Source organism: Danio aesculapii, chromosome 25 (assembly GCF_903798145.1).
Source record: "Danio aesculapii chromosome 25, fDanAes4.1, whole genome shotgun sequence".
Taxonomy (NCBI): Eukaryota; Metazoa; Chordata; class Actinopteri; order Cypriniformes; family Danionidae; genus Danio; species Danio aesculapii.
The window spans coordinates 32,396,414-32,423,160 of NC_079459.1; the positions used below are offsets into that span (position 1 = coordinate 32,396,414).

The window sequence follows — 26,747 nt, forward strand, 5'->3', positions numbered from 1 at the left end:
CTTATGCAGCATATGTTTTATGCAGCAGATGCCCTTCCAGCTGCAACCCATCACTGGGAAACATCCATACACACTCATTCGCACACATACACTACGGCCAATTTAGTTTTCCCAATTCACCTGTACCGCATGTGTTTGGACTGTGGAGGAAACCAGAGCACCCGGAGGAAACCCACGCCAACATGGGGAGAACATGCAAACTCCACACAGAGATGCCAACTGACCCGGCCGAGGCTCGAACCGCTAAACTTCTTGCTGCGAGGCAATAGTGCTACCCACTGCGCCACCACGCCATTCTATTATCATAATTATTAATTAAAATTATTAAGCATTATTAGTAAGCGAATGAAACTTTTTTCGTTCTTTGTGTTTTCAAAACTTTGTTTATGTTTGGGTCATTTTGGAGCCAGGTGTGTATGGAGCACCATTAAATGTGAAAAATACTCCTGTAAAGAGATCTATGTAGCTACATCAATGTCAAAAACACTCTCTCTCTCACTCTCGCTCTCTCTCTCTCTTAATAACAGCACTCATACAGCCTCTTCACCCTTGTGTATTACTACTCCGCCCACATCGAGTCACAAGCTGAGGAAACTCACTATAGTTTGACAAATTTTGCAGCTGTTGGACAACATAATGCACTTTTTTGAGCTTTTTTAAAGCGAGAATGTAGTTGTTTAGATTGCATCTATGAGAAAAAATACTGGGAAATCTCTGTAGACTGATGGCATTTCATGTCGTTCAGCCTTATAATCTTAAAATGTCAGCAAAATCACCTGTTTTGTCATCACTTTAGACATTATGCTGAGAATCATTCAAATACTAGCCCTAACATGACATTTGTGAATTAGCGAAAGCTTCTGCTGTACTGACGATCGGCTGCAGATGTGAATGAATGGCAGAAGAAAGTAGTTCCATGTACAAAAGGGTTTTTGAGACTCTCCGTGTTTGATTTTATTTTTTATATACACGATTATGCCGTCGAACTGTTGTATAAACGCAGGATCACACGAGTAGCAGTGCGATATGGCTGAACACATTAACTCTTAATGTGAAAGTAAAATGATCATCAATTTTAAATGTAATATTTATGTTTGTAAACCTTTATTGCTGAAGAACCATATATGGTAACTTCGATGACATTGATTACAACATAAAGATAAGTCATAAAATAATTAAGTCATAAAACTCAATGATTGCCTTATAAATTTGTTTATAATTTTGGTAACACTTTATTTTGATGGTCCTTTTGAGTATTAGTAGATTGTCTGCTTAATATCGGTTGATACTGCTCTTTCAACAGACATTAAAGGGCACCTATGGTAAAAAATCTACTTTTCAAGCTGTTTGGACAGACATATGTGCATGTATGGTGTATAGACCGTCATATTGGGGTGATATAAGCACACCCAGTGCTTTTTTTTTCAATTTAACAACATAAAAAACGGTGGACCAATTGGAGCTGTTTTCAAATCGACCGCTACCTGACGTAGGAGAGCGGTCCCCCCGCCCACCAATATTGATTGACAGGCGCGTCATCATATCCTCAGTTTGTTGATTCACGTCCGCCATTTTCAGCGTGAGTCGAAGCGATATCACTAAAGGAACACCCTAGCTCTATTTTTAGATGCAAGGCTCATTGGGCTCAACACAAGAGCAATATTCTCCACATTATCGCTCTAATCGGAATTATTGGTTGTATCTTTAGGTAGGTTTGCAAACATGTGTACTTCTCATTGAGTCTACCTTATACTTCAGCCGTTTGCATTTCTCGCGATCCCAGAAGCTCCCTGTGATCTTAACTAGCATGCGTTTTAGAATACTAAACATAGGTTTCTATCAGGGTGCACTCAAGTCGACGGCTGGGCGCCGCGGACCGCTGCAGAAACCTATGTTTAGAATTCAAAAATGCGTGGGGCGACGATTCGGGACACTTCATGTATCTGCCGCGCCACAGAGAGTGTCTGGTGTGCCGTGTCACGGCTTCGAGCGGCGCATCCGGTGCCTCAAAGTTAATTCAGTGTGCGTGGATATTAGTTTCTGTGTACAAGCTCGGCACTTGAAACTAGCACACAAATAAGACACAAATGATTTTGTACTCTCTGCTTGGTCTGTGTCAGAGTCGTACATGTATGACTGAATGGTGATCCTCTCTCTCCTTCTTCTCTCAGTTTGCCTGTCAGACTCTGTAACAAACGCAGAGCGGGTGAGCTCATGGCCCCGCCCCCTTGTTACGTTGGCGGGAAGCCGAAACCAATTTACATGTGAAGCAACACACCCATAAATCAGCGAACTGTGGACACGCCCCCTACATGACACTTTTTAACACATTATAATAAAAAAAATCTGAATTGTGTTTTAAACTGAACCTAAACTGGCACACTCAGAAGAACCATCATATTAATATTAAATCATAAAAAAGAGGTAAACTATGTTCCCTTTAAGCTGACTATAGGAAAATTTGCAAGTACATGTCAATTTACACTAATCCTAACCCTAACCCCAACCTGACAATCTACTTATAGACCTTTTTCTTGGCTGCTGCATGGACGGCACCATAGCGACCAGCATCTTCCAGTAAAATGCTAAGAACTTCAGAGTTTACAATCGGTAATTTGTGCTCTGAAAACGGATTTCAATAGTGTTTTGAGTGGATTACAGAGTGTTTTCGTGACACACAACTTTGAAAGGTGTGTGTTAAAGCTGTTATAATCTGTCAGATGTGATTCAAGCGCGAGAGAAAAACGTTCTAATAGTTCACGTGTCTGCCATCAGAAATACAGTGTGTGTGTGTTTCCCCGGCCTGTCAGCTGTTAGCTCAGCGGCTCTTCAATACAGACACACACGCAATACTTCACTGCAAACCAGATTACTGGCATGAAACTTAACAGGTATGCAAGTCATGCTAGTTACAAAAATGACCAATAAAAGTCTGTTACTGATACTCTGCTGGCTGATTAGCATGTTGATTCTAATCGTGAGCCGTTTATGTTTCATTTAGTGTGTTGTATTCACCACGGTTTGTGTTTTTCTGTCATTTCAATTTGTCACAGTTAATAAATCAGTGTGTTAGCGGGACAGTACAAGTGACTTTAGCGATGATAAGGCTTCATTTAAACAGCAGAAGATGCCGTCTGACAATAAGGGGAAAATGCCTCACAGCAGTTGTTTTCCATCCCATTAGATCACATTTTTTAAAATAATCAGTCCAGGAGGTGGCGCTGATCGACAACAGTATCAGTTTAAAGACGTAAAAGCAAATAAAATAGATTAAAAGTATCATTTCAAAGCTGTCCAAATGTGACTGTTTACACGCATCAGCTGCCGACCGGAAGTTCTTAGCATTCTCCTTGCGCATACACTCAAAGCATAATGGGTAATTTTGCGTTCCAAGAAAAACGTCTGTAGTCGAATGAGAATTAGTTGGCACGCATATTCAACAAATTCAACAAACGGACCATCAAAATAAAGTGTGATCACAATGGTAAACTGTTAGGCAATTATAAAGGGATAATCTGTGTTTTCTTACTGATCATGGGAAACAGAACATCCTCCATGACGCTGATGAACTGATGGTAGATGTTGATGGCGAGGTCGCTGAGGATCTGACGGTGCTCCGAAAGGTCAAAGTTCTTCAAGCAGTTCTTGTTCTGCCGAGGAGTGTTGTGCTTCAGGAACTCCTGTTGAAACAACCAATCACTTCTATTGATTTCAAGCATTATAAATGACATGTGCTGAACTTTTATCAGTATTCTTGCTTCTTGAATGAAGGGCGGGGCTTAGTTTTGTCCATGTGGATTTGAGTGGATGGTTTGATTGGATAGTTGTTATTGGTGAATCTCATCTGATTGACAGGTTGATTGACCAATGTTGTTGAAGAGGGAGGTGTAAACATAAAATAATAATAATGTGGGCATGGAGAAATCATGTACAGTAAACACTCAGATGTCCGTGTATTTTATATTTAATCGTGAAGCACAAATTGACATGTATGTTTTTTTAATTATAGTGACTCTAATGAGAGAGACTTCACCTCTTCCCCGCTGTACTGTTTGAGGCAGTTCAGGAAGTGATACGTGTTTGAGAGCCAGAAGGACAGAAGTTCAAAATTTTCCTGGTGCTCCTGAAATCACAGTCATCATCATCATCATCATCATCATCATCATCACCATAAGAAAAATCTATTAATCTTTAAATGTACAACAAAGTGTTGAAATTATTACAGAATACATTTCAATGAGGCGACACGGTGGCTCAGTGGTTAGCACTGTCGCCTCACAGCAAGAAGGTCCCAGGTTCGAGTCCCGGATGGGTCAGTTGGCATTTCTGTGTGGAGTTTGCATGTTCTCCCTGTGTTGGCGTGGGTTTCCTCAGGGTGCTCCGGTTTCCCCCACAGTCCAAACACATGCGCTAGGTAAACTGAATAAGCTAAATTGGTTGTAGTGGATGAGCGTGAATGAGAATTTCCCAGTACTGGGTAGCTACTGGGCTGCTTAAAACATATGCTGGATAAATTGGCGGTTCATTCCGCTGTGGCAACCCCTGATGAATAAACGGACTAAGCCGAAAAGAAAATGAATGAATGAATGTTTCAATGAAAATTTAATTGGAAAAGGTTTTACACTACACACACTCACACGTATATACTACGATTTACTTATACACTTAGTTGTATATATACACTATATAAGTATTAATATGTAGATGATCGTAAAATGCATTACATATGTCTAATGAGTAATACTTTACATAAAAAACTACATTTTAAGAAAAAATATTATTACATGGTGTCATAATAAGGCATAAAATTATCAATTTTATAAATAATTATAAATTATAAATAATATTTATAAATTATAAATAATATATATTATAAATATAAATTATAAATTATAATTATAAATTATAAATAATAAAATTATAAAAAGTTAAAATGATTATACAGTATATTGCATATTGCATTTTTTAAATTTAAGGATAACTTAAATTTTCAATACACCAATTCTCATGCTTTTTTTTTTTTTACCTCAAACAACATTATTTTATATTTTATAAGCATTTCATATATTTTGTTAAACATTTGCATCATTTATATTTTGCTTAATTTTATTTATTAGGGTTTTTATTTTAATTAAATAATTCATTGATTTTTTAATTGAACTGAAAAGCAAAATCAATGTAACAATACAAAGCTGACATACACGTTCATTCATTCATTCTTTAATTCATTCATTTTCCTTTCAGCTTAGTCCCTTTATTGATCTGGGGTCGCCACCGTGGAATGAACCGCCAACTTATCCAGCACATGTTTTACACAGCGGATGCCCTTCCAGCCACAACCCAACACTAGGAAACACCCATACACTCTCATACACTACGGCCAATTAAGCTTATTCAATTCAGCTATAGCACATGTTCGGACTGTGGCTGAAACCGGAGCACACGGAGGAAACCCACGCCAACACGGGGAGAACATGCAAACTCCACACAGAAATGCCAACTGACCCAGCCAAGGCTCGAACCAGGGACCTTCTTGCTGTGAGGTGAGCGTGCAACCCACTGTGCCATCGTGAATAATAATAATAATAATAATAATAATAATAATAATAATAATAATAATAATAATAATAATAATAATAATAATAATAATAATAATAATAATAATATCATAGGCGTCACGGCAGATTAGGCGTCACCCCAGATTAATAAAGGGTCTAAGCCGAAAAGAAAATGAATGACTGGATGAATGACAATAGCATATTTTCTATTGGTGAATCTGACCTGATTGACAGGATGATCCCGCCCTCATGCCAGTAAACACAAATCAGCAAATAAAAAATGTTTTAATCCAGAGTCTTTCTCAGCCTCATTTACAGTACATGACGTGTCTCTCACCGTAATGACCTCTTTGACGGCTGTTATGACGTTGTTCATGAGGGACTTGAGTTTGTTTCCGTCATTCAGATAATCTGCGTGTCTCACACACATGAAGAGCAGATGAGCAGCCAAACCAGGGATCATATTCACACCCACACCGCGAGGCTTCAGCTCTGAACATCACAAAACACTCAATCATCAATCAATCATGATCCTTCCACTTCAATATACAGTTAAAGTCAGAATTATTAGCCCTCTGTTTATTTTTCCCCAATTTCTGTTTAACGGAGAGACGATTGTTTTCAACACATTTCTAAACATAATAGTTTAATAACTCATTTCTAATAACTGATTTATTTTATCTTTGCCATGATGACAGCACATAATATTAGACTAGATATTTTTCAGGATACTAGTGTTCGGCCTAAAGTGACATTTAAAAGCTTAACTAGGTTAATTAGGCAGTGTAGGGTAATTAGGCAAATCATTGTATAACGAAAAATAATATTACTCAAGGGGGCTAATAATTTGACCTTAAATGGTATTAAAAAATTTAAAACTGCTTTCATTCTAGCCAAAATAAAACAAATAAGACTTTCTTCAAAGGAAAAAATATTACAGGAAATACTGTGAAAAATTTCTTGCTCTGTTAAACATCACTTGGGAAATATTTGAAGAAAAATTCATGATTTGAGTGGTTTATTTACCCAGTACGAGCATCCGGATCAGCCTGCCTTCATCCTCCTTCTTGTACTCCAGCATTCCCAGGTACTCTTTGGGTACGGCTGGAGCTGCTTTCTGATTGGCTGGTGAGGAGATGAAACATGAGACCTGGTTGGTTGAATGTGATATCAGGTGACTGTAGAGTTTTACCTGCAGCGTGTGTTTGAAGAGCTTTGATTTGGTCTTGAAGTCGCTTTATTAATCTGTCCTTCATGTCTAGTTGCTCCTCGAAGTCCTGAAAGCGGAGGAAAACCATCAGAATATTTTAGATTAAGATTATTATATTAAATGTTTGGCAAAGATGAAATGTCAGATTGATATTTTAAATCAAGCCTATTCTATAATTAATTGATTGATTAGCATTTAATAAAATAATTACATAAATATAATAATATTAATAATGTTATTTTATAAATAATACAAGTAATTTTTTACAAAAAACATTCAATTATAATTACATAATAAAATATATTTTTAATGAAATTCAGCTTTTTTGTAAATTAGCAGAATAACAGATTTTTTTACGTTGGATTGTATATATACAGTGCCCAGCATGTTGAGTACACCACTCACAAATCTCTCATTTAAATTAATATTTTCTATAAAAAGCTTGACAATATTATATTTGCACATATACATTAGATTAGTCAGCACTGAAGGCAAATCTAGAGCTAATGTTAAAAATAATTTACGATAACGGCCCAAAAAGTACAAGCCCAAATGTATATGTTAGAGAAAAATATTAAATTAAAAATTTAAAAGGAGCAAAAATCAACAGAAAAAAAAAATAAAAATTTCAAAATTTTCATTCATTAATTTTCTTTTCAGCTTAGTCCCTTTATTTATCCGGGGTCGCCACAGCGGAATGAACCGCCAACTTATCCAGCATGTTTTTACACAGCGAATGCCCTTCCAGCCGCAACCCATCTCTGGGAAACATCCACACACACTCATTCACACACATACACTACAGACAATTTAGCCTACCCAATTCACCTGTATCGCATGTCTTTGGACTGTGGGGGATACCGGAGTACCTGGAAAAAACCCACGCGAACACAGGGAGAACATGCAAACTCCACACAGAAACGCCAACTGATCCAGCTGAGGCTCGAACCAGCGACCTCCTTGCTGTGAGGCGACAGCCCTACCTACTGCGCCACTGCGTTATTTTGCTTGAATTTAAATGTTTTATCCTTCTATATATATATATATATATATATATATATATATATATATATATATATATATATATATATATATATATATATATATATATATATATATATATATATATATATATATATATATATTTATATTATATATTATATATTTTTCTAAATATGTTTGGTGACTAAAATATTATTTTAATAAATATATCGGTTTAATGAATCTGTTTTGTTTAAATGCACCAAAATACATTGCCTATATTCACTGAGAAATGGATAAAAATATTCATTTTAAAAAAAAAAAAAAAAAAAATATATATATATATATATATATATATATATATATATATATAAATAAATATATATATATATATATATATATATATATATATATATATATATATATATATATATATATATATATATATATATATATATATATATATAATGTATTTGTTTATTATATAAATATGTGCATAATATAAATATATACATTGAAAAAATAAAATGTGATTTAATAGATGCCTGAATGATATCGCAAATTTATCTATATAATACAAAAATAAACACTTTTAAAAATATAATTATAGTGCATAAACAAACTTACAAATAAACTTTCCTAAAAAAATTTTCATTCTAAGACCGATACCTGCAGTACACCACAAGTTATGCGATATATTGAAGTACTGTTAAAAAGGTAAATGTATTTATATTTATTGGTGAGTCTATATAAATTATATATACAGTTGAAGGCAGAATTATTCGCCAATTTATTATTCTTTTTCAAATATTTCCCAAATCATGTTTGGCACAGTAAGGAATTTATATTTGCGATAATATTATTTCTTCTGGAGAAAGTCTTTTTTGTTTTATTTCGGCAAGAATAAAAGCAGTTTTTAATTTTTATAAGGTCAATATTATTAGCCCCCTTAAGCAATATTATTTTTGAATTGTCTACAGAACAAACCACTGTTATACAATGACTTGACTAATTACCCTAACTTCCCTAATTAACCTAATTAAGCCTTTAAATATCCCTTTAAGCTGAATACTAGTATCCTGAAAATATCTAGTCAAAAGAAATCAGCTATTAGAAATGAGTTACTATTATTTTTAGAAATGTGTTTCTTTCCGTTAAACAGAAATTGGGGGAAAAAATTATTCAAATTTAAGGGAAGCGCTAATAATTCTGACTGTATATGCATTTCACACACACCATATTCTCAGCGGTGAGGCGTGAGGTCTCCAGTCGGAGTGTGTTTTTGGCTTGGCTCTCTGTGATCTGCGCTCTCTGTAGCTGCTGGTTCTCCTCCTGGAGCTCAGAGATCTGTCTGTCCGTCTCCTCTCTTCTCCTCTGGCTCTCTGTCAGCTCCTCCTGTAGGAGTCTGTGAGCAGAATCACAGCAGATGCAGCTTCAGCCTGGAGACACACAGTCTGCAGCCGAAAAACAGTGTAATAAACACTTACCTGCGCTGAGACTGCTCCTCTTCAGCAGCCAGATGAAGCGCACTCGATAACTCCTTCAGTTTCACTGCAAGCCAAAAGTTACCGATTGTGAAAGCGCAGTGAAAAGTGCATTTATTCAAAAATGCTTCAGGTCAAATGTACCTAATTAATGAATTTAAAACATTTAAAACAAATATTTGGTCACTAAGATATGTATTTGATTACAAATTCAGTAAAATCACTTCTATTTAAATATATATAAAATAGATTTTAGGTTATAATTTAGATTTTAGGTTATAATTTTATGGTAAACGTTGCGAACAACTACAATTTTTAGTAGCGAACTACAATTTTGATAGCATGGTTTTGCATGTTGCTTGCTAGCTTGTTTTAACTCTATGCTAGCATGTAAGCATGCATGCATGATTAACATTGTAACACTCCTAGAATGTTTGACAATATCCTATTATGTTTTTAGCATGACTGCCACATTGCTAGCATGGTGCTAGCATGTTTCTAACCTATTAAAAATCTTAAGTATGAATTTGCATGTTGCTAGTATGCTTCTAGCATGTTTAATATAGTTTCTAACACAATAAACATACAGCTAACATGGAATATGTATTTTTAAAACATGCTTAGCATGTTGCTTCCAAGTTTATAGCATGTTAAAGCATCCGGCTAACATGTTTAATACTTTTTAAATATTCAATAGCTTAAATTAACACTATTCTACCATATCTTAGCATGTTGCTAGTGCTCTTCTCCCTTGTTTCTACATGTCTAATATGTTTAACACATGCTAGCATTTATTGACATGCTTCTTGCAGTTTTAATACTTTGCTAGAATGTTGCTAGTATGTTTGATGGAACATTTCATGATTAGCATGGAAAGACGTGTTGCTAGCATGTTTATAGCATGTTTAACATATAGAAACATGCATTAGCTTATTTTAACACAATGCTACCACTTCTGAGATGTTTTAAAAGATAGCCAATGTGTTTAACATGTCCTAGCATGCACTGCTAAAGAGAAATAACACATTTCTAACATGTTGTTGGTGAGCATAAGAAGTGAAAACATCCTGAGATGTCACATCATATCCTACTGCCCATATCTAGCCAAAATAATAATCGCATGTAGCCCGATTAAAAGCCTTTGTCTCACAGCTCATCTCAGCACTCTGGTCCTGTAACTGGCTCTCCAGCTCGTGTTTGTGGCGGTTCAGTTCTGACACCTGCTGCTTCAGTTCAGGAATCACCTGCACACACAAAGTCACCATCATTATTGACCTGGCATTTTAAACTAAGCAAATAACTGTACATTATGCAGAAATACCATGTTCTCAGCGGCGAGTCGAGTCACTTCCTGTCCGATGCTTTGGTTGATGTCGCTCTTCTCCTGAAACAGAGCCTGAAGCTGCTCATTCTCTTTGCTTAAATGCTCATTTTTGAAGATCAGAGCTTCCAGATGACTCTCGTAAGTGTCTTTCTGCTCTCGCAGTTGAGTTTCCATCACCCTGCGGAAGAAGGACAGATCATGTGAGGTGAAAACAAACAGTGTGATGTAAACTAGATACACTTTTTATGTTGGCTTAAAAAAAGAAACATTTAGCACATTTCTAGCATTTTTCAGCACAGTGAATTAACATGTTACTAGCATGAATAGGAAGATTACTAACCTGTTTCTAGCATGGTTAGCATGCTACTATGATTGTTAGCATGTTACTAGCATGTTTCTAACATTGTTAGCATGCCCTGGGCTAGGTTTGCAAGAGATGTATTTTGAAATTCGGTCTAAGTAAGTAAAATGCTAGAATGAATTAAAATGTTACTAGCATGTTTGTAGCATGGTTAGCATTGTTAACATGCCCTGGGTAATTTTGCCACAGATGCATTTTGAAATTTAGACTAAATAATTAAAATGCTAGAACAAAAAAAGAATGTTTCTAGCATGTTTCTAGCATGGTTAGCATGCCCCGGGCTAGTTTTGCAAGAAATGCGTTTTGAAATATGGTCTAAGAAAGTAAATTGCTAACATGAATTAGAATGTTACTAACATGTTTCTATCATGGTTAGCATTGTTAGCTTTCCCTTAGCTAGTTTTGCAAGAGATACATTTCGAAATTTGGTCTGAGAAAATAAAACGGCAGGTTCAAATCGTACTTAGCGGCTCGTTCCATGCCGTCAAAAGCAGTGATTAGATCAGCTCCATCATCGTTATTATCAGAGGCTTCTTCATTGAGCCTGGAATAAAACAGACAATAGGAAATCAAGCTAATCCAAATTGTGCCTAATAACAATTAGCAATGTTAATCCTAATATTCTGACACACCTCTGGATGAGATCTTGCTCTGTAGCGTCACTGAGCAGCTGCCTTGTGATCAAATTCATCTTAGCTGAAGACAACAACAAAATAACAAAAAATAGATGAAGATGGCGAAGAAGACAAATCCTAAAATAATAAGTGCATGAAATTATATTTTGCACCTCTGGCTTGTAGATTCTGAGTTCTCAGAGTTTTTTCAGCTTCGGCTCGTTGCATCTGCAGGCTGGTGATTTCTTTACGCAAATCTGGTATGACCTTTAAATGACACAAATAAATAAAGAAACATTTATATCTAAAGATATCACCTGCATTAAGGCCAGCACTACTAGGTATTTACTTCAGTGTTGCGAGATGTGGCTGACTTTTTCCAGCCCAAAAGCGGTCCAAAAATATTAGATTATATTAATATTAATATTAGAATACTAGATTAATATTTTATTTAATTTGAACTCATTTAAATCTAAATTTAACCTAGTTACTTTAACTGTCATAATTTTTAACCATACAGCAACCACACAACATAACCGGATCACATCGAAACACTGCCCCCCCCCCCCCTCACCCACACAATGCACTTAATGTTGTGTAGGTTACACTACCAATTAGAGTGTGTATTTACTTTCAAAATGGGGTATAAATTCATCCCATTTGGTGTTTAAAATTCTTTTGAACATAATTAGGTGCTGATTGTCAATCAGGCAACGCTTCTGTTTGTTTATGCTGTCAATCGTGGGAAAAATGATCGATAAAAGTGTTGTGATAAACCACTGTGAATTTAACTGCACATGCATGCCAAGGAAAGTGAAGGGGTTCCGGGGAGTCAGATTTCAATACAACTTTACTTCACCTCCTCGCGTGGGCCCAGGCAGTTTGCGCTATGCACTGGTCACTACTAACTGAATGGAGTAGGAGCACACAGTTATGTTTTGTTAAATAAGTTGCACATAAAATTTACGTTTCAAAGCCGCCCAAATTTTGGTCAACCGGCCTATGCCATTTTATACCCGCACAATCTGGTGGGAAACTGTCCAATCTGGCAACACTAACTTCCAATGACTGAATGAATTATTTGTAAATGTGCTTGGATTTTTGTCTTGTTTTATATATATTTATGCACAAATGTATGTATTCGGTTGATTATGGTTGATTGTAAATGCCTCACAAAAGTTCTTTAAAAAAATAATGGGGACTATCAAAAATGTGTCTTTTAAGTTTCAGTTTAAAAATCCTCTTGATATCATTTATTATAGCATGTTCTAAATGCCCATTTTTGTGCCAGAAACAAAAAAAATGCTATTTACAGTGAGTGACACTTCAAAATGTCCACTACCGCCGCGTGTGAAGCTGTGAAGGCAGAAAGGGATGGGATGCAAACAAACAGAAATATCCAGTAGCTTTAAATACCCTGCTACTAGTAAATGAAGATGAAATAATGAAACAAAGCATTATAATTCCTTCATAAATCATTAAAAACTTGTTAACACGCTTTATCATCATTGTAAACTTGTTAAGTGCAATGAGGATTCATTTTAAAAATTAAAACTAAAGAAATAAAAGACAACCAAAATGAAAGTACAAACATACAAACATACATAAATAAAGCAGTGTTTTAGCCCAAATAGAGAGATGTACTGTGTTCGTTATTTTAAAGTGATAGAGTAAGACAAATAAATAATAAGCTTTTCATTTACATTTTCTTTGTTGATAATATTTGACTTTTTGTCTGTCTCTTTTTTTGTTGTTTTAAAGATTTATATTTGGCCTTTTTGCCTTAATTAGATAGGACAGTAATGAGACAGGAAGCGAAGTTGGAGAGAGAGAGAGAGAGGGGGTAGGATTGGGAAATGTCCTCAAGCCTGGATTCGAACTCATGACGCCCTGACGTGCTGTTGCACCATATGTTGGCACGCTAACCACAAGGCTTTTGCGCCGACTTTGTCTGTCTCTTTAAATTCAAATGAGCTGCATGTCCCCTCCCCATTTCCAGAAGAGGGCGGAGCTTTTACAGCTTGTGCCTCAGATACTCCTGCAGCTAAAACTGAACATCTGCATGTGTTTTAAATCCTTATTGTTTTATATACACCACCTTGACGTGTTTGGTGAGCTGCAGCATTTGCTCTTGCAGTTCTGTGTTGGTCTTCACGTCCTCCTCCACTTGCGTTTGCAGTCTGATTCGTTCCTCTCTCAGTCTACGGTTGTCCTCTTTCATCGCCACAATCTCTTTGTCCGAGTCTTCCTTCTGGAGTTCACTGTTGTGCTCTGCCACCCTGACAAAACGGAGAACAGATTTGGAAAATCAGATTGATGGGCAACAACATTGATTTTGGGGTGAACTGTCGCTTTAAGAAACTGATCTTACTTTCTTAGTCTCTCCTCTCTTTCTAAATCTTCCATCAGCTTCCGCTTCACGTCCTCAAACTGATCTGGAAAACAGATTTTTCAGAAGTTACAGTCTTCGTTTTCACTGTTCTGAAATCAGTCAAATCACTCTTCACCTTGCAGCTGCACAGTCGTGTCTTTGAGTTTCTGCTCCAAAGCCTTATTTTCCTCAACAAGCTTCTCTTTGCTAATCTGAAGTACATTGATTGCCTTAGAGAGAAGAAAGCAGAGTGAACATCCTCAAAATCATCTTCAATATTACAAAGATATAACATAGCTCTTTTACCTGATTGGCCTCCTCTGAGTTTGTTTTCGCCCTCTGCACTAAAGCTGACATCTCATTGGTCAGTTTTCCAAGCTCCGCCTCCAGAGCCTGAATCTTTTCTAACCCCTGAGCCCGTGCGTTAGACAAGCTGGTGAGTTTCTCCATCAGGCCACAGTTCTCTTTATTCTAAAAAGACATTTTTGTGTGAAGTGACTTACTGTAAAATACATTCAAAGTATACATGTGCCTGTAAAAAAAGCTGAGTTCCACACAATCAATTTGTGTTGGAACAACACGGAGGAATTTAGTTAACTTATTAGTTTTTACAAATTTAAGTGGATTGAACATGAAACAATTAAGATGTTGCCTCAAAAATCTTAATGATTGTGTAGTTTCAGCTCATTTTAAATAAATAGTTTGACAGCAAACGTCATTTTTTGAGTGTATAATGCAAAGTGTATACAGTCAATCCCAAAATTATTCACACCCCTGGGGTGGAACAAAACAAACGAGCTTTCAGTCTTCCTCTGCTTCATAATACCATGATAATAAGTGTTGAATACTTTAGCTCACCCATCAATATGACTTATACAGGACTACAGTAGGATGTAACGAAGACTACAACTCCCACGCCATCATCAAAATAAGCCTTTGTTAAAGGGGGACCCTATAGTTAAATTAAAAATGAAGAATAATATAATATTTTTTTAATAAAATGAATCTATAATGTATTGCCCGCATTTTAAAAACCATATTCATTTTTATTACGTTTATTTACATTTATTTTTAAAGCATTTAAAGCACACTTTGAAAAAAAATACTAGTAAAACTAGTGAAAATTAATGGTTTTTAATATATTTATAATATATACAAAAATTCATATTTAAGGGTATTTTTAATGTATAACTTCAACAAACTAATAATGCATATGATTTGGATATAACACATAATGCCTCTCCAATCCAGTTCTATGAATCTGAGTCTTCCATAATACACACAGATATTAATAATCCCTACTGTCTTCCTCGTGATGAAGAGTAGGCAAAAGGCATAGGTCAACGTGATTATAAACCTGAAAGTATCCTAAATCACACACACTATACCTGTTCTCTCCTGCCTCTCTCCTCTTCAGGGACTTTTTTCTGTCTCTGTTTCTCTCTCTCTCTTGCTTTTCTGTCTGTGTCTCTCCTCTTCAGGGTTTTTTTCTGTCTGTCTCTCGCATTTAGACACATGATGAGTCCAGTCTGTCCTGCGCTGCTGTTAGCTTCCTCCGCCTGGTTAACACTAGCTTGATAGCAAGCTAACGTTACCATAACATCTTCTATACCCTCATTCTCCGCATCATCGGTCTGTTTGAAGAAGGTGTGTGTATACATGGAACATGCCTCAAGTTTGATGCCTCCCTCTAATCTTTTTCTCTCGCGTTTGCTAAGTCCACTTGTCCACTCATTTTGCTCTACGACAACTACTACACTACAGTCTGCTCAATTTAGCGCAGGTCACTTAAAAAATGATGTTTATGCTTCTGAGCAATTACAGTATTCTGTTTAGTTAAAAATAATTATGAAGTAATTTTTCATTGATAATACATGATGTCATTTTCTGACAATTTAAATATAAAGATAATAATAATTATATTTGGTGGCAACTATTTGCTAAGAGGAAAATATATAGTTGTCTGTGCTTTTTTTACAGAGAAGGAGGCACCTTTATTAAGGCATATTCTTCAAACAGAGCCATGAGGTTGGAGAATATGGGTGAAGTAGGCGACTAACATTGTAAATACAAATTAATTATATTATGATGTCGCTAACATTTAACACTAGGTGGAAAATAACTGTTTATAGAATATTTCAAATAATTTTTTTTCGTTTTGAGCATTATAAACACTAGATGATGGATAATAAAGCCCAGAGTGTCTTCTTTCCAAAGATACATAAACTGTTGTTATGTCCCTTTATGTATTAATACTGCTCTTTTTATTTTTGGGAAGTGTTCTGTGTCTCTCTGCAGGAAGCAGCTGCTTCTTCCTTTGTTTGGTCCCTCCCCTGCTCCTATTGATGCCACACCCTGCCTAGTCAGCTGACTCTCCTGGCTGCCTATAAATACTTCCTCTGCCACTTCCTGTTTAGCTGTTTGAGCTCACTTGTGGTTGGTAGTGGTGTGTCTATCATTACAGAAAGAAGTTGTGTGTTTTGTTAGTTAGATTTGTTGAATTGGAGTTTGTGAAAGTATTTAGTGCATTACCCTTGCTTTGTTGACATTGAAAATCTGACATCTGCCTGTTAAGTGACTACTCTGATGTTTTGCCCCTTTGGATTTGTTTGCGGATTGTAAATATTTGTACATAGTAAGTAGGGAGCTTGACGCCATTTTCTTTTGTACTTAATTGATTGTTTTTGTGGACAAGGGAGTGAGGTAAGAAAGTGTATTTTATTTTCTTTCTTTTTGCTGAAAATAGGGAATTTAGAGGGGATTTAAATTTAGATTGTTTTGGCCTGGTCAGCTCCTGAAGTTGAAAAAAAAAGAGACAAATTTTGTTTGAGAAAATCATTGTGAAAATAAAATCTTTATATATTTTCCTAAGCAGCATTGTGTGTGTGTGTGTGTGTGTAGTCTTCCCTTTCATGTTGCGTCCTTACCCCTAGATGAGGCGTAACACTGTGAATGTAGACCAAATCATTCAGCAACTGTAAATGTTTTAGCTTGGGAAGATCATTTTTGAGAAAGTGCTTCTAACGGTGAGGGAGAGAAGGACATCGACATAGCCTCAAAAACGTTTTACAGTAATCTCATTTTGCATGCCATCTTCATCAAATTTGAAATATAAACTCATGAAATACTTGGCTTTCAAGTCATTTTTTTCTAGGACATTACATGAATGTTTTCCTGTGTTTGTATATGGAAAACAAATCTTGAACACAATACAATTTTTTTTTCCTCATGACTTCATAATGTATAGCTTATTGTATTTGTTAACATTCTCCTTTTAGCACAGTAAAGCTCAAAGTGTCTTCTTTCCAATGATACATAATTTGTGTTTGTAGCTTACTGGAATCAGCAACTGTTATTAAAGTTAGGTAGGTGTAAATCCCCAAAATTGAGTGCTGGCTAACAGGTTAAATGTTTTTCAAATGGAGCCATGAGGTCAGAGAATATGGGTGAAGTAGGCGACTAACATTGTAAATACAAATTAGCTATATTATGATGTTGCTAACATTTAACACCAGGTGGAAAATAACTGTTTATAGAATATTTGAAATGACTATTTAGATGGTGTTTACCCATGAAACAGGCTAAACCTTATTAAATACCCACGAGCCACTTGAGACTCTATATCACACTTTCATTTTTAAACAAAACTATTTCCTTCCTATTAAAAAATAATAGTATTAGTTTCAATCTGACATGTGATGGAGAAAAAAGAAGAATGAGTTCATCAGATGCTGGATTCGAACTGGCTAAACGATCGATCACGTGAAATCATGTCACCATGCACTTTACGAGCTACGCCACTTACGCTGCTGTCTGTTGCGCTCTTTAGTTGTGTTGTTCCTGTCAATCAAACGGTGAAGGGTGAAAATCGCTCAAATAGCTTATTCCAACGAGGTGCGCTATTTGCACTTAGCCTAAATAGACACTCCAAAATCTGTATTTTTTTTGTGCACGGGTCCCTGTGCCTATAATGCCCATTGGTTAATCTAGCCCTGTCTATCAGGGTATGCACACCTGCGCCGCAAGTTGGCGGCTTTCCGCGGTGCCCAGCTATGACTCAGGACACTGTTCATATTTCTGCCACACCACAGAGCGCCATCTGAATAGTTTTATTTTAAATAACATGCGAATGTGCATGTCCGCTGTGCGCTACTTCCAACTGTCATGTGCATGTGGCAGCTCGGCACATCCGGTGTGTGAACCGCTTTAGTTGTGAATATGCGCCCTCTAGTAGCTAAAACTACCTGCTCTTCTACTTTCTTGCGCAGCTGCTGGACTCTGTATGATAGCTGAACATTGATGACCAGCCGTCGCATGGTTTGAAACCTCCGGCGCACCAGCCACGCTCGAGCGTATTTCTGCAGAACCAGAGCCTTGTGTTCTGCCACCATCTACAACGATGCACATAAGACACATGATCATTACAGAACATAATGTTAAATAATAAGATAATAAACAAAGAATAGTAAATCGTTTTACCTTTCTGTAGCGTTTGCGGGCCATCCACCCTCTAGTGAAGGCCTGTATGGTGACCGCAGCTGTCAGGACGAGCTGGTAAATCCTCCGTACCAGAAAACCACGGCAGTGTCTTTGGATCACTATTGCAGCCCAGCCCTGCTTCAGCGCCTGAGCTGTCACTGTGCATCTAGAGTTTAAGGTTTATTTGTTTTCTGCATAGCAATGCCAGGATTGAATTATTGTAGAAATTACATCCATACGTCAATACTAAATACCCCGAAATGAAATTTTAAAAAGATAAAGTTTTAACTCTCACCTGATCTGCTTCTTTCCGCGCACATACAGCTGTATGATGAGAGCCGCCTGTCTGATGTTCAGAAAGCTGCGTCTCTGTCTCCAGCCCCTCACATGCTTCTGGATGGTCACACAAGCCGCTCGCAGATGATCCAACCGCAGCTTCTCCAGATATGCCACCTGTCCTGCCCGGAAGAAGATCTTGGTCCGGCCAAACTTGTACTGGTTGGAGTCCTGAAATGGAGCGGAGATGATTTTGGTTATTTTAGTAAAAGAAAACTCAAACTTAGACTAAAATTAATGGTCTATTAAACATTTTTGCTAACTGAAAGTTAACTGATAAGTATGTTGTGCGCATACAATATGTATGTCTATGTCATGGGCATGCAATATGCAAAAATCTTCATTATTATTATTATTATTTTTTTGCACAAGTCAATTTAGAGACTCCGTAAATATATGATCTTGAATATGAAGAAGATTGCCTCAATTCTTAAACATTTTACTGTTATTCTTTGCATTTGTATGGCTTTTGGTTTAGTGTTAATATAAAAAAAATCATGATAACGAAAAACTAAAACAGTGACTGAAAAACAACCTGAAATAATAATAATTAGCAAAAAATAAACAATCATTTTCATAATTAATTAGCACTCATTGTGTGGTGGAAAATATGACCTGTGGCTGTTCAGAGAAGCACCTGTAGATGGCGCTTTTACAACTAAATACGCATGATTATTTATGTTTTCAGTTGCCAAAAAAATTCAAATGGGAATGTTTAACTACGGTGATTCAGTGGTTAGCACTGTCACTTCACAGCAAGAAGGTCACTGGTTCGAGGTCAGGGTCAGTTGCCGTTTCTGTGTGGAGTTTGCATGTTCTCCTCGTGTTCATGTGGGTTTCCTCCAGGTACTTCAGTTTCCCCCACAGTTCAAAGACATGTGGTACAGGTGAATTGAATAAACTAATTTGACAACCACCTGTAGGACACACTCCTCCTGTCTTAATGCAGCAGACATTTTGTTAGAAATACTCATATACTATACATGTTTGTTTCTATGTTTGTTTATATAACTACTACTTTCATTTACAGCACTTCATTTTTGCATCTTGTTTACATACACTATGAACAGCAGCTACGCTAATTATTATCTTTTTTCTGTATTTCCACCTGGGGATACTCATCCCGAGGCCCCTAGTGATTATGCAGCGCCATTGATGTGATCCAAGGCCTGTGAAGAAATGATGCCAAGGTATCCATAATCCTGGACCAGGCCGTATCCTGAGCTGATGCTGTGGTGGTCATGGAGGAGCAGAGAGCATGAGACTGATTCCTGAAAAACCCCAGTGACAGACGAGTCGACGCATTGATCCTGTGGGCCAGTCTGAACTCCCACTGGTGACCTACTCACACCTGCAGCTACTCCACGATGGACGTCCAGCGTTCTCCGGCCTCCAGGGCGACTAGACTGCAGCTCTGATCAAGAAGTTTGGCCAGAGGAGAAATGGTCGTGCCCATCTAAACCTTTTTTCTCTCTAGGTTTTTTCCTTCACTCTCATCAATTGGTGAAGTTTGTTCCTCCACTGTCACCACTGGCTTCCTTGGTTTGGGACTCGTGGAGCTGGCCTTTGATGAATTTTCTCTTTAGTGTTTCGACTTTCAGTAGCGAACATTAACCCACACTGAATTAAACTAAACTGGACTTCAACTCTGAAAACTGGACTGACACAGTTTTAGTTTCCTAGAACTTTTATGTGAAGCTGTTTTGACAAAATTTACTTTGTAAAAGCGCTATAGGAATAAAGATGAATTGAATAAAATTAAATTGGCCGCAATGTATGAATGTAAATAAGATGCGTATGGCTGTTTCCTAGTACTAGGTAATACATCTCTAATATCCTCTGTGTAATACATATGCTGGATAACAGGGTACCCCCAGGATCCTCCAAATGAAATTCAAGGCTTTTTAAGACCTTTTTAATTCATTTTAATCAAATGAAATTCAATGGCAACTTCGCACCCATTCCGACAGGAGTATGAGGGGAAAATGTCAAATCTGTATAAATTTTGAACCCTAGAAAATAATTATGTACAAGTGGGCTACTTGAATTAAATAAAACATTTTATTTCAATTATCAGTTATATTTGTGGTCGTCCACCCAGTAGCGAATATGAAGGTCCAACTGCTTACTTTTTATCATTGAGATTGTTTTAAGGACCCACATTACCTCTGTCCGCAGAGTTAGTGTTGAGCCACAGTAAGATAGGACGTTCCTTGGCTGTAGCGGTATTACTGATAGCCACTGATACTGTAATACTGATAGCCAAAGCTGTTTCAGTAACTGAAGAGGTCTCCGGTGCAAAGAACTGCACAATAGGTGGTTGGCGCTGGCGAGCAGTAGTACACACGGTGTGTTTGGCACCTCTCATATGGGAGTCCAAATTCATAACACCAATCATCGCTCTCTTAAAAGATTTCCAGCACCAACATCAGTAGGCATCGCGGTCATTTCCTGGCACAGGCTTGACCCAAACATAATTCGGATTTCTTGTAACAGCGGATTAAACCGAAATGTTCCCATTGTAGCCGACAAACTAGGCTAGCGACTATCTTGTTCTGTACCTCACTTGCCTAGTAACCACAGTAATGGGTGCGCACCCTTTGACGTGGAGCGCTAGGTGCACTCAACGTTATGCTGCATGAATTTTTAATTAGCCTACATTAGTAACAGTTAATTTTGTTACGGTATGAATTTAATCATAGGAAAGGCAATAATAAATAAATAAAATAAGACCTTTGTAACGAAATCCAAGACTTTGTACACCAAATTCAAGGCTATTAAGGCCTTAATTTGAGATTATAATATTTAAGACATTTTCAATGCTTTTAAGACCCCGCGGGTACTCTGGATAAGTTGGCGGTTCATTCCGCTGTGGCGACCCCTGATAACAAAGGGAGTAAGCCCATGAAAAATGAATGAATGAATGAATGTTTAACTATATCTATAAGTCTATATCTATAATCTATAAGTACGCGATTCATATCTTGTGCACACGACATAGACATACATTTCACGTGCGCACAACATAAGTATCGCATGTGCCTGACATAGTATCGGGTGAGCACAACATAGACATACATAAAAAAAACTATTTAAAAACACAAAACCATGATAAACTTGGTTCAGATCTTAGGAGAACAAGAGTCAACTTTTCTTACAGGAATGAGTCTCTGAAGGACCGTCCTACACGTCTGCTTCTTCTCGCCCAGCTTCAGCTCCGACTGGCTCATCAGGATACTGTAACGGCTGTAAAACTCAATGTATGTCCACCTGTACGGATAGAGGGAGCCTTTAAATGTCACTTTAAGCTGAACACTAGTATCTTGAAGAATATCTAGTCAAATATGTGCTGTCATCATGGCAGAGATAAAAGAAATCAGTTATTAGAAATGAGCTATTAAAACTATTATGTTTAGAAATGTGTTGAAATTAAATCTTCTCTCTGTTAAAGAGAAATTGGGGAAAAAATATACAGGAGGGCGAATAATTCTGACTCCAACTGTAATGTCTGCAACTAATAAAATCATAAAGAAAAACCTTTATTTACCTGGACGGGTAACTTTGAGCACTGATACGGATGGTTTCCAACACACCGCAGGCCCTCAGCTGCTGAACCACACGCCTGGAGTCATACCTCCAAACACACACACACACACACACACAAACACACAAACACACAAACAAAGATAAATATACTATATACAAGTAAACAGACCCTATAATACGGTATTGTCACCTACTCGAATGGCAGTTTTTCCTCATTGGGTTTAATGCAGCGCACATAATGAGGTGTCGTGGCGTTCAGCGTCTCCATCAACAAGTACAAGGAGCTTCGAAACTATGAAAGTGTAGAAAATAAAGATATAAAAATGTCACTGCTAAATTATTTGCCCTCCTGTATATTTTTTTCACAATTTCTATTTAATGGAGAAAAGATTTTTTCAACACATTTCTAAACATAAGTTTTCTAATAACTGATTTCTTTTATCTTTGCCATGATGACAGTAAATAATATTTAACTAGATAATTTTCAAGAGACTAGTATTCAGCTCAAAGAGACATTTAAAGGCTTAACTAGGTTAATTACATTAATTAGGCAAGTTAGGGTAATTAGGCAAGTCATTGTATAACAGTGGTTTGTTCTGTAAAGGATCGAAGAAAAAATTGCTTGAGAGGGTTAATAATATTGACCTTAAATTGGTTTTAAAAATTAAAAACTTTCTCCAGAAGAAAAAATATTATAGGAAATACTGTGAAAATGTCCTTGCTCTGTTAAACATCATTTGGGAAATATTTAAAAAAGAAAAAAAAAACACAGGAGGGTTAAGAATTTTGACTTCACCTGTAAATGTGGATATATTGAACTATATAGACTGTACTTATATCCCTCTAGTAAATTTTAGATTCTTTTTAAGGTATTAGTCAATCATATTTAGTAGAGTATTTGAGAAATGTTTGAAAAAGAATTAAAATTTCACAGGAGGGATAATAAAGTAGTCTTCAACTGTATAAGACATATATTTTTACATAAGACAGAGAAAAACTATTTAAAGTGCATTCATTTATTATATATTCAATCATTCATTCATTTTCTTTTCGGCTTAGTCCCTTTATTAATCTGGGATTGCCACAGCGGAATGAACCGCCAAATTATCCAGCACGTTTTTTTTACACGGCGGATGCCCTTCCAGCCGCAACCCATCACTGGGAAACATACATTCACTCTCATTCACACTCAAACACTACAGACAATTTAGCTTAGCCAATTCACCTGTACCACATGTCTTTGGACTTGTGGGGGAATCCAGAGCACCTGGAGGAAACCCACGCGAACGCGGGGAGAACATGCAAACTCCACACAGAAACGCCAACTGACTCAGCCAGGGCTCGAATCAGGGACCTTCTTGATGTGAGGCGACTACCTACTTTGCCACTGCGTCGCCTTTATTTTTATATATATATATATATATAATTAAAATATATACAATTGAGCTGCTAGATAAACTAGATTTGCAACTAGGAGAAAAAATGATGGGATTGTCGAGATATAAAATTTTGAATTGTTTATTGAAACAATTTGCAATTGTCTGGAAAATTTGCAAGAAAACTTTGTTTAATTGCAAGATTTAACATAAGAATGATGAGTGAAAAGAATGAATTTCAAAATATAACATTTGAATTCTGAGACACAAACAAATGATTTGAAGAAAATATCAAAATTGCAAGATATAAAATAGATACAAATTAAGATTATGTATAATTATTATTTTTTTTTTTTCATTTAAATTTTTTAAATTATTTGGCTTTTTTACCTTGTCTCCTACGGTACTTCTGAGCTGCTTGTTTGATGCTTTGACTCTGGGTTGTGCTGGAGTCACTTTGATGATTTTATGGCCAGAATCCGGTTCTTCCTCTTTAAAAAATCCTGCTAAGGGAGCAAACTGACGACACCGATATTAAATCCACAACAATGACATTGAACTTCAGAAATCAGAAATCATTGCAAATAAAGGCTGATACCTGACTAGCGCGCATGATGTCCACCAGCTCTTCATAAAGCGTGTCTCTGTTCTTCTCCAAAAAGCCTTTACACTGGTATTCTACCTAAAGAAAACACTTTCAGCACTTTAATTAGTATTATTAAGACAGTAGAGTCAATTAATAGCTTTGTGTAACGATCAAACATCTTGTATTCCAGCACGGCATTTAACAAATTGAAAAAAAATGTAATAAAAAAAAAAAATAAATAAATAAAAAGTAGGAGACGCGGTGGCGCAGTAGGTAGCGCTGTCACCTCACAGCAAGGTTGCAGGTTCGAGCCTTGGCTGGGTCAGTTGGCATTTTTGTGTGGAGTTTGCATGTTCTCCCTGTGTTGGTGTGGGTTTCCTCCGGGTGCTCCGCTTTCCCCCACAAGTCCAAAGACATGTGGTATAGGTGAATTGGGTAAGCTAAAATTGTCTGTAGTGTTTGTGTGTGAATGAGAGTGTATGTATGTTTCCCAGTGATGGGTTGCAGCTGGAAGGGCATACACTGCGTAAAAACACATGCTGAATAAGTTGGCGGTTCATTCCGCTGATGAATAAAGGGACTGAGCCGAAAAGAAAATGAATGAATGAAATAAATAAAAATAAAAAATTTAAATCACACATTGAAAAGCTGTGAAATGCAATGTACAAAAAATGAGTATTGAATTTTATTTATTGATTTATTATTATTATTATTATTATTGTTATTATTATTATTATGCTATTTATTTCTGTATCTTCCACATTGGTAGTTTGCTTCCTGATACTTCAATGTTTGAGAAAAGGTTTGTAAATTTTCAAATAATAAGTTAACATTTTTTTAAGTTTTGCCAAACAAACGCCAATTATCATAGTTTTGAAAAGAAAGGAAGTAAGGAAGGCAGGAAGGAAGAAAGAATGAAAGAAAGAACAATGAAAGAGAAATAACAAACAAACTAACGAACAAAAGACAGAGAAAGAACAAAAACGAAAGAGGAAAAAAAAAAAGAAAGAAAGAATGAACGAAAGAGAAAGAAATAAAGAAAGAAAAAATAAACAAAAGAAAGATAGAACATCTGAAAGAGAAAGAAAGAACGAATAAACAAGAAAGAAAGAAAGAAAAGAAAGAAAGAAAGAAAGAAAGAAAGAGAAAGAAAAGATGAATGAATGAATAGTTTCTCACCTTATCAGCAAAATGCTGAATCATGAAAGAGTCATTAGACAAACGAGGCTTCTCAAACAGCGGCTTTGAGCCTAGAAAATTGTACAGTTTTTGCAGCCAATTTTTATCAGTGCCTTGCGGGAACTGCGGGAGATCGAAAAAGACTTTGTTGGTAAACAAACTAACACAATACACACAATTCAATCATATTCTGTTTATTAAAATCTAATTTAAAATTATTTAAAATCTAATACATAGCTGCTTAATATTCAGCAGTGAGGTGTTTTGAAACAATGAGGTTACAGTGTGGGTGGGGCTACCCAACATGATATAAAACAGCGCTTTCTTCACTTTCTTTTATTAGAGAATATTTTGTCCACAGACATTTCAAATGTATGACACTCTTTTTCTGTAATGTACAGTATTTATATATATATATATATATATATATATATAGTATATGTATATATTGCAAGATAAAAACAGAAAGAATTATATGAATAAATCTGACATATGCGTAAAAATACAGCAAAATAAACGTTGAATTATGAATAAGTCATTAGACAAACGAGGCTTGAGCTCTATAAGATGTAGTTTTTGTAGTCAGTTTTTGACTATTGCCTTGTGGAAATTGTGGAAGGTCGAAAAAAAGACTTTGTAAATATTCTGTTACACTTTATAAGTCTTATTCATATCCATTTTAGAGGTGTGTATGTTCTAAAACAGCCAATCAGAACAGAGCTGCTTAATATTCAGCAGCAAGGTGTTTTGAACCAATGAGATTACAGATTACTCTGTACTTAACATAATATAAACCAGCACTTTCTTCACTTACGAATATTTAATCTGCAGACATTTTAATTGTATGATGCTCTTTTAAAAAGCTGGGTTCCACACAAGTGATTTGTGTTGCAACAAAATGGCGGAATTAAGTTAACTCATTCGTTTTTACAAATGTAAGTGGATTGAACATAAAACAGTTAAGTTGTCGCAAAAAAAACCCCTCAAGAACTGTGTTGTTTCAGTTCATTTTAAAAAAGTAGTCTGAACAAACAGCAAACGTCATTTTTTATATGTATATAGAAAGAATTATATGAATAAAACTGACTTATATGTGTAAAAATACAGCAAAGACAAATGCTGAATAATTGAGTCATTAGACAAACGGCGGTTTTGAGTCTAGAAAATTGTACAGATTTTGCAGCCAATTTTAATTAGTTTCAACTGTGGGAGATCAAAAAAGACTTTGTAAACTTTGTAAATACTCTCATATCCATTCATGTCTAATTTATATCTACTTCAGAAGTTTCAGAACACAGCTGCTAAGTATTCAACAGCAAGGTGTTTTCAATTAATGAGATTA

At 36.2% G+C, this 26,747-nt stretch overlaps 1 protein-coding gene across 1 annotated transcript in view; it reads right to left on the reverse strand.

Annotated features, from left to right (window-relative positions):
* myo5c (myosin VC) overlaps nucleotides 1–26,747 on the reverse strand; it is a 47,751-nt gene that overhangs the window by 12,224 nt on the left and 8,780 nt on the right. The window contains exons 13-37 of the mRNA XM_056451575.1: nucleotides 25,406–25,528; nucleotides 24,239–24,322; nucleotides 24,031–24,159; nucleotides 22,459–22,556; nucleotides 22,266–22,352; nucleotides 21,877–21,988; nucleotides 18,678–18,889; nucleotides 18,383–18,548; nucleotides 18,148–18,294; nucleotides 14,210–14,374; nucleotides 14,040–14,133; nucleotides 13,904–13,967; nucleotides 13,631–13,811; nucleotides 11,706–11,799; nucleotides 11,551–11,614; nucleotides 11,382–11,462; nucleotides 10,555–10,735; nucleotides 10,384–10,477; nucleotides 9,237–9,300; nucleotides 8,986–9,154; nucleotides 6,751–6,835; nucleotides 6,585–6,683; nucleotides 5,896–6,050; nucleotides 4,034–4,123; nucleotides 3,530–3,680 (exon numbers count right to left, since the gene is read on the reverse strand). Coding sequence (XP_056307550.1) covers nucleotides 3,530–3,680; nucleotides 4,034–4,123; nucleotides 5,896–6,050; nucleotides 6,585–6,683; nucleotides 6,751–6,835; nucleotides 8,986–9,154; nucleotides 9,237–9,300; nucleotides 10,384–10,477; nucleotides 10,555–10,735; nucleotides 11,382–11,462; nucleotides 11,551–11,614; nucleotides 11,706–11,799; nucleotides 13,631–13,811; nucleotides 13,904–13,967; nucleotides 14,040–14,133; nucleotides 14,210–14,374; nucleotides 18,148–18,294; nucleotides 18,383–18,548; nucleotides 18,678–18,889; nucleotides 21,877–21,988; nucleotides 22,266–22,352; nucleotides 22,459–22,556; nucleotides 24,031–24,159; nucleotides 24,239–24,322; nucleotides 25,406–25,528 — 2,989 coding nt within the window. The remainder of the gene's footprint in view (nucleotides 1–3,529; nucleotides 3,681–4,033; nucleotides 4,124–5,895; nucleotides 6,051–6,584; nucleotides 6,684–6,750; nucleotides 6,836–8,985; nucleotides 9,155–9,236; nucleotides 9,301–10,383; nucleotides 10,478–10,554; nucleotides 10,736–11,381; nucleotides 11,463–11,550; nucleotides 11,615–11,705; nucleotides 11,800–13,630; nucleotides 13,812–13,903; nucleotides 13,968–14,039; nucleotides 14,134–14,209; nucleotides 14,375–18,147; nucleotides 18,295–18,382; nucleotides 18,549–18,677; nucleotides 18,890–21,876; nucleotides 21,989–22,265; nucleotides 22,353–22,458; nucleotides 22,557–24,030; nucleotides 24,160–24,238; nucleotides 24,323–25,405; nucleotides 25,529–26,747) is intronic.